The 11999-nt window shown below is 39.5% G+C and overlaps 1 protein-coding gene across 3 annotated transcripts in view; it reads left to right on the forward strand.

Annotated features, from left to right (window-relative positions):
- The window catches only part of DTWD1 (DTW domain containing 1), a 43961-nt gene extending 32206 nt beyond the window's left edge, over positions 1-11755 (forward strand). For all 3 annotated transcript variants that reach the window (XM_030189572.1, XM_030189571.1, XM_030189573.1), the window contains exons 3-5: positions 2214-2357; positions 2986-3235; positions 11235-11755. In XM_030189572.1, coding sequence (XP_030045432.1) covers positions 2214-2357; positions 2986-3235; positions 11235-11464 — 624 coding nt within the window. In that variant the 3' untranslated portion in view covers positions 11465-11755. The remainder of the gene's footprint in view (positions 1-2213; positions 2358-2985; positions 3236-11234) is intronic.
- The last annotated feature ends 244 nt before the right edge of the window (positions 11756-11999 follow it).

Consider the following 11999-nt stretch of genomic DNA (forward strand, 5'->3'; position numbering starts at 1 on the left):
GTGTACACTAACAACTTTCTTTCGCTTATTCTGCCTCTGGCAGTTAACCAACGAGATTTCAAATTTATCGCCCCTTTGTCACGTGCCAATTGGCTTCCATATTCCGTGCGTGCGCTTATGCGAAGTCTTTCCTGCAGAGGAGTGGTCTTAAACCATGCATATAAGCGAATCTTGCACTTATCAGTGGTGCGCTAAACCGAAGTTTGTCTCCATAGAAATTGATGGCGCCAAAAAACGGGACCGAAGTACGGCATGCAGTTAAACAGAGCATGCACTTATCCAACGTGCACTTAAATGGAGTTACTGTACTTGCTGCATAAATATTGGTACCTATATAACCCCCCTAGGTAGGTGTCAGTTGTACCTCCCTGCTTGTCTGTCTGGGAGATAAAATAGTGCTGAAAATTTAACAAAACATGACCAAATTGAAATGTAGACGGAAAAATCAGAAAAAAGACACAAGTCTGAAAATGGGCAGATTCAAATGTGGGTTCCAGGGAATTAACATTCCTTTAAAAAATGGCCCAAAAGATGCCTTTGAGTTGCTGAAATACTTAGCAGAATCCATTGTCTGTATAGTACAAGTCCAAGAAATTAGACCTAAAATATAAAGTATATAATTCAGTAGTTGTATCAGGTGTGAAGAGAACCATAAAATGCAAGGCTCGTTTCCCATCTGCTGCACGTGGTGCAGTATATGCCTGCCTTAAAGATTCAAAGGATATCTACTAACCTTCTTGGATAGGCTCAAGCTGAGCTTATATCTGTATTATCAGAGGCTCATTCATTGAGCATGCAGTCCTTTTAATATTGTCTCAGTCTCTGCCATTGTAGCCAGAAGACTTGTGTGGCTAAGGGCGTGAGGAGTAGTATAGGATATTGTACAGTAAGGGGCCCTTTTACAAAGTGGCGGTAGAGCTACCGCCACTTTGCCATGCACCAAATTTGTACTACCACAAGAGCCCAGTGGTAATTCCCACCCCCAATGCACGCTACAAAAATACTTTGTATTTTAGTAGCACCGGGGCTTACCCGGCAATAATCGCTGCCCAGTTACCACCAGGTTAGCACAGGAGCCCTTAAGGATGCGCCCGGAAATGGCCACATGCCAATCCCTATGATTAGCCCTGACCATTTCCTTTAAAAAAAAATCCAGCTTTTTATCTGCTGCAGTAAAAAGGGGCCTCGGCACATGTCGCAAACATGCGCTGATGCTACTGCAAGCCCCCTTTTACAGCAGCTTGGTAAAAGTGACCCTAAGCTAGCTGTACCAGGCCTCAGCCTTTCAAATGCTGGAGTAACCCTGTGCTTGGGAGTTACTCACTTGTGTACCTGACACGATTGTGCTTCTTAATGGAGAAACCAAAGTTGCTTGTGTATAGCAGCTGTTCTCCATAGTGTGATCAGGCTCACAATCCCATCTGCCTCCCTCAGAGTTGATGCTGAACTTTAAAGTAACATAGATGACTCCTGCTTCGAAGAAGGGAATATGCTCAGAACTTTACTGAGCTTTGGCAGTGGTCTCCCTTCTCGGTGAGTTCCGATAACATCAGTCCCACTTGTGTGCCTGATTGCTCTTGCTGTCTATAGAGGATGCCTTTTTCCTGATTTTTACAAAAATATTTGTTTCATCAAATGTGAAATACTTAGGACCCCTTTTACAAAGGTGCACTAGTGTTTTTAGTTCACACTAAAAATTAGCATGCGTTAAACACTAAGACACCCATTTTATTCCTGTGGGCATCTTAGTGTTTAGCACACATGAATTTATAGCATGCACTAAAAACGCTAGCATGTCTTTGTAAAAGACCCCCTTAAATAGTAACAAACACAAATATTTTCCTGTTTTTAGGCTGAAATTGGTAGAGGTTCTTGCTTTGGTCTGCAAGGTTTTAGGTGTAACAGTTCTTATTAATTGGGATATTGAAAAATGCTTCATTGCTCAATTACATTTACCAGAATAAAGAGGAATAATTATGCTTTCTGATTGGACACTTGATTATTCATAATACCTTGGAAACTACACCAAAACCAGATGCTAGCTAGATTTTATGTGAAATCTTGTAAATCTGGGAGTTATGACTACCAAATTTCTGTTTATGTAAGTCAAACCATGCATAAGCAGATCTTCCATAAATCTGCCATCATTATCTAAACTAAAAATGAACATTTTACTCGTATTGATTTGTATTTGTAACTCTCTTCCCATGTAGCTTCCCTTGAAAATTGATATCATCAAGCATCCTAATGAAACTGATGGCAAAAGCACTGCTGTGCATGCTAAACTTTTAGCACCTGAGGATGTCACCATTTACACATACCCTTGCATTCCAGAGTACGAAGACAAAAAGCATGAAGTAAGTAGACTGGGTTCGCACTGTGTATGGTTGCATCGTGACACTCATGTCATGTCAACTAACTTTATTAATTGAACATATAGAGGCATATTTTCAAAGCACTTTGGGAGGCTAAGTTCCATAGGTTTCTATGGAACTTTGGGAGGCTAAGTGCTTTGAAAATGAGCCTCATAGTCCCACAAAGAAAACTAACTTATTTGGAGAAACTGGCCCCGAGAAAGACAATAAGCTAAGGATGATTTATTTATGAACTGATAGTATGGTGATAATTTAGAGTGAAAATCATATAATAGCAATAGACAATCCCTGTATCATGCTTTTCGAAGTCTGCTGTACTTGATAAAATGAAGAACGTTAATGAGTTTGGATAAAGCCCCAGTTGAATTCCCATGTGTGCTGAATTTAATGATTATGGGCTCTGTTTTCTAAGGCACGCTAGTGTTTTTAACGCACGCTAACTGTATAGGTGCCTGTAGGGATATTGTAGGTGCCTACACTGTTAATGCACGTACATGGTTAATGTGTGTTAAAAATGCTAACGCACCTATAATGCAGCTTAGTAAACAGGGCCCTATGTATGTTTCAATTGTCTTCTGATTCATTTTTTCGTTTGCTTTTTCCCTTTTAGATAGTACTTGTATTTCCAGGTCCCAATTCAGTTTCAGTTGAAGACTGTCTTCTTTATCTTGCTATGGAACCAGCTGCCAAACGTAGAAAGTGTACTTCAAAAGAGGAAAAACAGTTACATGAAAGCAAATTGACCAACACAATTGAAAACACAGCACAGGTCAAAATGAAGACTTTACTGAGGAAAGTTGTATTCATTGACAGTACCTGGAATCAAACAAACAAGATCATCTCTGATGAGCGACTTCAAGGTAAAACAAATGGTGACTGTGGTAATGTGAGTGATGGCAAGGCATGGAGTCCTCATGAAATACAGACTGAAGGCAGTGTAATCAGATCAAAAGGAAAGGTTTTATTCTGTACAGAAAGGGAAATACAGTCCTGTTTCCTCGCAGGCTTTTCACTCTCAGTAAAGTCTCTTATGTATAATCCTGGAACCTTCTGTCTGACAGGTTCTACATTTTAATAAAGACTACTTTTTCCTCTTGGTTCAGGATTCCTGCACCTTGTTCCAGACACAGGCTTCACAGGGTAAATATACAGTCACTTCTTCTTAACTTAGGCTCTTGTAGTCTATCTCTACAGGGCTAGTTAACTCTCTTAGTTCTGAGATTCAAGGAAAGTTCTACCTCCCTGAAGCTTGACCTGCTGGGATTTTGGAGTTCTCTGCACTCAGGTTTTCTTGGTCTTGCTTTCGCTCTCTCTCTGTCTCATATATTTGACACCTGAAAAATTGGTGCCAAAAATATTTCCAACCTAGACCCAGACGCACAAAACCTAACGAGCCAGCAACATGGTTTTTACACGGGTTCTACCCAGTTTAACGAGCACAGAGTACAGCGAGACATGCACAAAAGGGTTCTCTGAGCTCTCTTCTTGTCAGAGTAGTAGCTAACGAAAATTCTATGCAAAGTTGTTATAATGAGCTAATTACTATACAAATGTGCATGCAAAGCGGTGCACAGAAGCAGCCCCTACCTTTATCATGGAAAATTTAACAGGAGGTCTGGAGCTATCGGTCCTGACAGTTCTTCATGGTTGCAAGGGTCCTATGCCACTCCTGTAGGAGGAGAGGGACTCGTACGCTGTTGCACAAAGTTCGCTGACCGTGGTGGGGGGACAGGGAAGACACGAGTATCCCAGGAAAGCACCAAAGAAAAGGAAACCATCAGGGTAGAGAGTGTGAGAGAGCCGGCAGCAAGGAACTGCCTCTCACTTGAACTTTCAGGGGCTCTCTCCAAATGGATCCTTGGGTGAGAGTCCACTTCCCTCCCCCTATTCACTGTTTGGGGAAGGCGTCCATGTCCCTGGTGAGATGAATTGGCAGTGAGGGGAGGTGGCCATGGTGTGTGTCATATGCCCAGAAATTACTTGAGAAGAGCATGGGGTAGTGCCAGCTACATTTCGACAGGACTTGTGAGGAGAGCCGTTTTTCCTTTCTGTGGCACGGTATCTGATGCCAATGGGTAGCAGGACTATTAACCTGTTAATTGAATACACTTCCGCCATGGAGGAGTCTGGACCTGGGATCATCTGATCAAGGGACCTGCACAGACTGCACCAGAGTTCAAGAATGAAGCTATGTACCGACTTTCATACTCGCAGCCTCTTTGCGTGTATGAAAGCCATATACAAGCACCACTCTGAGCATGCGCGTAGAAATTGTCTGTTGTGCGCGTGCTCAGCTGACCGACTGCTTCCCCCCCCCCCCCCCCCCCCCCCCCACCCATTGCATGCAAGTGAGCTGTTCGCAAAAGCAACGAGCATCTCATTTGCATGTGATTCACTTCCACTTTGTTGTTCGATCTGTGGCCTACTTCACTGATTTTTTTTTCTCCACGTTTGGTTTGTGTTGCTGCTTTGACTAACTTATCTTTGTCAAAGATGAATCCCACATGATGCACGTCTTCTGCATCTGTTACTTTCAAGTAGGCCACGGCTGCTATTGCTTTGCAGATGCATCTGAGAAAATACAAATCTCTTTGCATTGGACAATACTGAGTAGCATAGAAGTGTACATACCTGGAATGTAGAGCTGTTCAGGGGTTTGTAGGCAATCCTTTCTTCACATTCTTTTTTTTTTTTTTTTTGAGGTAGTTAGGTATCCCACACTAATGTTTAGTGAAAGTTTTCTCAACAGGGGTCTTCCTTGAATTCCAGTGGGTCATACATACTGTTCATTGTGGACAAAAGGCCTCAATGGTGGAGGAGTAGCCTAGTGGTTAGTGCTGCACACTTTGATCCTGGGGAACTGGGTTCAATTCCCACTGTAACTCCTTGGATTCTGGGCAAGTCACCTAACCCTCCATTGCCCCAGCTTGTAAGTAAGTACCTGTTTAGTACCTGTAGTCCCTTTCCCAATGACATCCAGATAGCAGAAAGGCTTTCCTAACTTAACCAGGTAGCTGTCTGCTCTACACCCCATTTTGTAGTGCTGTTATCCAGTTAAAGGTTGGTGCTGAATATCCTGGAACAACTCTGTAAACACCGCGGCTGATGTTTTAAAGCTGTGGCAGAGTTTAAATATAAGCCAGAATGTTTTATAAGTCTCTGCTTTAAGTGCTTAGGTGTTTTGTGTGACTAATATATAAAATTGAAAAGGAAAAATACCCTCTTTATTTATCATTTCATCTTTAATCCACAGTTCTCTATATTGTACCTATATGGCTGGGAGTACCGTTCCTAGCATGATAGTTGGACAGTCACCTCATTCCAGGCACTCCCAAAGTACAGTTGTTTGGCTGACTGAGCCAATACAGTAATGGTAGCAGTCTTCCCTTCCACCCTAGACCTGAGCATAACTCCGTTAAGGCTGCCAGACCATCCCAGATAGTTCGCATTGTAGCACACAGCATTGTGGCTGGATACACAGGGCCAACTTAGTTATGATAGCTTTTAAAGAAAAAACAAACCAGTGTTGAAATACGTGAGTTTATGAGACCACAAAGTTCCCTTGTGAAAGATTATTGAAGGAGATGCAGATGTTTGGAGGAGAAGAAAAGGCTGAAAGGAATCTGCATTTTTTTTAGTTTGATTTAATTTAATTCATGCATTTATTACCTGCTTATTCAAATTTTTTCAAATTTTTATTAACCGTTTTCAAGAAATTAAGTCATACAAAGCAAGGAGTAGCAGATAAAATTTAGACAATAATGGCATGCTGTAGTGTAGTTAGTGAGACTTCCTCTTCCTAAATGCTGAGTATTACAGCCAGTTTGTGGGCTTAATCGAAATAAAATGTACAACCACATTCATGTGTAAAAAATACGCACACAGAAGGTATGTGCCTGCTTTTTACGTCATTTTCACATAAGGTGTTTACAGAGGCATAATTCAGGCAGAATGGAAGCAGAGTTGCAAGTACATGCACACATTTACACCCCCGGGCAGGCATAAATTGTGTGGTGGCATTTGTGTGCCATCAGATTGAATCAGAAATTCTATTTTATATAGGCACATAAGTGCCAGCAAATGTTCTACTGTATTCTCCAGAAAGACTATGGCTATTTAAGTTTACTGTGGCACCATGACAACAATATCAACAAAGATTGTTAAGTACAGAATGTAAAGTCCATGTCTTTGGCAAATCCATCACCACCCAGGATGTAGGACATTTTCAATGAATTTTTCTTTTTCAGGTTGTACACTGTTTGCATTAGTATGCAAACCTGAAAAAAATTAATGAGCCCTTTTTTGCCTGCTGTTTAGAAGGCGAACAGGGCTGACTGTTAAGCCAGCATTAACCAGATAGTGCACACTGATGTGGATTCACTATCTGGTTAATGCTTCCCTGCCCATACCACACCCCTAACAAAAACTAAATAAAAAATAAATGTGTTCTTAGCGTAATTTAAACGGTTGCCTAGTGCAAAATGCTTTTAACATATCTTGTGATAAATGTTTTCATGTGTGCTGAGCACGTATTAGAGCTTAATACCCTTTAGTAGACATACCCCTTCGTGTCTTTATGTTATCTTCTTCACTTTCAGCTGTTAGTGTAGTATCATCAGCATTTTGGTGGTGATTGTTTTTCCTTCCTTCAATTTTGAAACCTCTTTCATCATCTTCTAATCCTTTTTCTGTCAGCATGTGTTCTGCATATAAGTTGAACAAATAGGATGAGAGAATACAGCCCTGTCAAACTCCTTTGCCAGTTGTGAACCAGCCTGTTTCACCATGTACTGTCTTGATTTTAGCTTCTTGCCCCCTGTACAAATTCTGTATTAGAGCAATCAGATATTGAGGCATACCCCTTGTCCTAAGGACTCTCCAACAATTTGGCATGGTTGATATAATCAAGGGCTTACAATAAAACACATATAAACTTACTTCTGATACGCTTTGGCATTTTAATTTATTCAGCATGTATCAGTGATAATGTCTCTTCTTCCTCTACCTTTCCTGTATCCTGTTAGCACATCTGAAAGCTCCCTTTCCATATATGGCTCAAGCTTATGTTGAATAATCTTCGGCATGATCTTGCTGGCTTGTCCAAAATTGTCCGATAGTTTGTGCAGTCTATTGGCTTTCCTTTCTTGGGAATTGGTATCTAGAATGATCTCTTCCACTCAGTTGGCCATTGCGCTGTCTCCCAGATTTCTTGGCAAAGTTTGGTGAACATCTTAAACTTATTTTCTGTAGTTTGTAGTAGTAGTTCAATTGCAGTCCCATCATTTCCTACAGCCTTCCTTCCTTAGCAATGATCTTAGGTCTGATCTGATGACCACTTCTAAAATCGATGGTTCTTGTGTGGACACAGTGTCCTTTTTTGTATCATCCACATTAGTGTCTCTTTTATATAGGTTTTATGTGTATTTCTTACATCTTTGATTTTTGTTGTGTCCATTAGTATCTGTCCATTGGCATCCTTTAACATACCTATTTGAGAATGGAATTTCATTTTGATTTCATGAATATGTTGTAAAACTGTCTTAGTTTTTTTTCCTAGTTTATTGCCCTCTTCAGTTTCTGTACTTAAGTTGTTTTAGTGTTGGTCTTTGCCTTTTGAAATTCATGGTTTACTTCTTTAACACAATCTTTCTTTCTTTTGTCCTGTCTCCTATTCTGGGCTATCTTCAATGCTTCTTTAAGTTTCAAGTTTCTTTTTTTTCTTTATTAAAGGTCCAGCAAAGCTTCAAAACAGCAAGTTGAGTGTCGGTGCAATGAAGAATAACACATGCCTTTAAACATTATCTCATAAAACTCCCCTAATCCCCCAAGTATCCCTCCCAGCCCTAATCTTCTCTCCCAGCAGGTCAAGACTCCCAATGGTATTGTAGTTCGGTAACAGAGAGCATAAATGCTGCTGAAATACTGCCTTAAGCTCAAATTTCAAGTTTATTCGTGATTTACTATCCCGCCCATCCCCTTGGTTGGTGTATATCACAGAGGCCATGAAAAGGTGCAAACTATACATATTTCTAGTTTTTATTTTAATATGGCTATTTTGCTTTTCTTAAGCTGGGAGCAGACCTGGAATTGCAAGACAGCTAGAAATGTAAGGCTGTAGAAATTTGTGGTTTGCCATTTGGCCTATGCTAACTTGTGATAAGTTGCTGGTCAGCAACCAAAAGCCAGAGACTCCTATGACTAAGGACACCTGCAGTGTCCAGATAAACAATCAGAAGAAGTAAGTGGGTGTGGGTGAAATTGTAGGCTCAGCAAGAGGGTGGAGGGGGTAGTATGATGACTAGCATAATGACATAGGTCAACCCATTATCTAATGAACACTTATGCTTTATATGTCTGTCAATGCAACGAGGGAATAAATGATAGACGTTGGAAGATGATAGAATGTGCTGGAACATGATTCACCATAACAGCAAATAGAATATTATGGAAAGATGTATATTCATTAGGTAGGAAGGCTAATTATAATTTAAAAAAAGTATTTAAGAGGAAACAGAACTCAGTGTGTCCAGTAGCAGGTAGAGATATTGACAGCTCCTAGGGAGAAAACTGTTTTTATTTGCTACATTGGGATTTTATTTGTTGATATTTCAATCATTGTTGATTGGCTTCTTTGACTATTAGAATAAACATTTATTATGTCTAATACTTATTTTGTAGCCAGAGTTTTTCTTGCCTGGGGGGGGGGCAAGGGTCCACCCTCCAGAAGGCTACTCCTGTCTCTGAGGCAAAGCAAGACTGCAGTGGCTTACAGACAAAAAAAGAGAATAGCATGAAAGTATTCACAAACTAGAGGGAAGAGAGCACTACAATATCAACTGTAGGATAGTAAGGGGGGGTGGAGAGAGAGAGAGAGAGAGCACATTAAATAAATAAATAAGATAATAGGGCTAGGAAAATAAATTTGTGAAAAGCATCCATAAAGAGAAACATCTTTAGGTCAGCCTTACATTTTTCTAAGGACATCTGCATTCTTAGATGCTCTGGCAATTTATTCCAGAGTACGGGACCTTGAACAGAAAAGATTGAAAAGCGAGTATTTTCGTACACTATTTCTCTGAAGGTGAGACCTATTAAAAGATTCTTTGTAAATGACCTAAGTGTCCTTAGTGGAGAGTAAGGTATCAAGAAGCCTGAAATTCGGAAGCAATATTTAGTAGGTTATACAATGTGTGAGAGGTAGCCAGTGACCAGCCTTCAGACGAGGAGTTAAGCGATCGTATTTCTTAGCTTTCAAAATGATCTTAATTGCTGAATTTTGAACTAGCCATAAACAGTGAAGGTCATTTCCTCTGAGTCCCTTGTATAGAGAATTTTAGTAGTTCAGTTGACTAAAGAATGTATGAAAATGTTCAGGGCTGGAGAGTGGAGTAAAGATTGGGCAAAAAGAACAGTTGATATAACAAAAAAAGAAGGCTGCAAAAAATGCTTCATATCCTTTATTGTGATTTTCACAGATTTGACGTGGACTGTGTTTTATTTCAGGAGTCTAAACATCCAAAAATATAATAGATTAATACATATCAAAATTAAAAGGTGCATACCCAGAAACATCAAAAGATATTCAGTACAAAATATTTCTATATACATTCATATTTATAATTTTATATTTATTTATACTTTTATATAATGGTAACTGCATATCACTTGCTGGGTATCTGATGCACTCTATTCTCCAACTCTGGTTCCAGTTCTTTTTGGTGGGCCTATTGCCCCAGTCATTACTTTTAAGTACTTAGGTATCTAGTTTGATAGTCAATTGGCCTTTGAGACAACTTTCTGAACTTGTTAAATCCTGTTTCGGCACTCTCCATACTCTTTGCTTTCTCTGTAATTTCTTGAATTTTTGAACCTTGCACACACCTTGTCATGCATTTCTTATTTCTAAGCTAGACTTCTGTAATTCAGTCTGTTCAGGCATCTGTAACTCTCAGCTTAAGCAATTACAGATGGTTCAGAACACAGCAGTCAATTGCTTTGCAAGGTAAAAGTCAGATCACATCACTCCTTTTTTTTTTTTTTCTTATTCATTTGCACTGGCTACTCCTCAACTGTCATGTTAAATTTAAATTCTTGTCTTAACCCATAAAGCTCTCTATTTAGGCCAACCATCTTAACTACCTTCTCTCACTATACCATATACACCCTCTGTCATCAGTGCTCACTTGATTCAAACCGTCTTGTTCTGTCCATATTAGTTCACTAATGTCCAGAATGCCATTATTAAAATGATCCATTTCATTTTGTACTGTGCTTAGTTTGCTTGGTTCATAATTCCAGGTTCCAACTGTAATTCTGTCTTTGCAACTTAAGATCTTTTTACTATGATTACAGCCTCAGTAACAAAAGGGCTACAATGCTTTGCTCTGACCACATCATAAAATCCCAGGGTGCTTCGAAACATCTTTGGCTCTTCCTTAGTAATTGTTGAGTGCCTCACAACCTTAAGGGCCTATCTTCATCACTATAAAATTCTTTTCTATTTGTCTTTCCATATGGTTCTTTTGGTAATATACAGAAATGGTTCCTCCCATGCAGTGTGAGTTGCCTCATTATCACTGCTTCCCAATACAGGGGTGGTGAGACTTGGTCTGGCAATTCAGCTTGAACCTATCAGGAGTTATAACTCCAGACAACATAGCTTTAAACTTCACTGATGCACACAAATCCCCTCCCCACGGTAAGGGGCACACCTTGAGCGGAATATAAAGATGTACTGAACAATTATTTTTTAAATAGAGTATACCAGTGCATGTTTCATTTTATAGTTGTGTATAAAATATACTAAGAAGTACAAAATTATTTTCTCTTTTTCTCACCTCCCACCCCCTTTCCTTTCAGGGTTGGTACAAGTTGAGTTGAAAAAAAGGAAGACTTGTTTTTGGCGACATCAGAAGGGAAAGCCTGACACTTACCTTTCTACAATTGAAGCTATTTACTATTTTCTAGTGGATTACCACAGTCTGATATTAAAAGAGACTTACAAAGGAGAGTATGACAATCTGCTCTTCTTTTTTTCATTTATGTATAAGCTGATAAAAACTGCCAAGCATTCTACTGGTAAAGTCTAAAGGAAGATGTTAATTCTTTATTAAACTAAGCAGTTTGTTTTTGTTTTATGAAAATGACAAAGTGCAGGTATTCAGCTGCATTTTAGATCTATAAAAAATTTGGTTTGTTCTTAGTAACCTAAAAGTGTCCTAGCTATTGTACAGTGACATTGTAAAAATGGGGCAAAGGGCTTAATGCAGATTTACAAATCACATTATTTTGTGGATTGTAGAGGTATTAGCATTACCACATAGAATCTTGTTTCCTAAAACTTAATAAAGTGCAGTTCAGCTGTGCAATAAACAATGAAACTAGTAAACTGTCTGCATTATTCTCTTTTTTTTTTTTTTTTTGAGTGGCCAATTTGGTTCTCCAAATACAGGAAAAGTATAATGGTCAAAGCTAAATCTCATTGAGAAGCAAGAAGAGTTGGCCACACAAGTGGCTGACTTGAGCTTATGGAAAACCAGATCTTTCTGAGCATGCACAAGACTTCCTGTGCAGCCGCTACCTCATGGATCTCCTCAGTCTTAATTTGCCCGAGTTATTGCACAG

Source organism: Microcaecilia unicolor, chromosome 1 (genome assembly GCF_901765095.1).
Source record: "Microcaecilia unicolor chromosome 1, aMicUni1.1, whole genome shotgun sequence".
Taxonomy (NCBI): domain Eukaryota; kingdom Metazoa; phylum Chordata; class Amphibia; order Gymnophiona; family Siphonopidae; genus Microcaecilia; species Microcaecilia unicolor.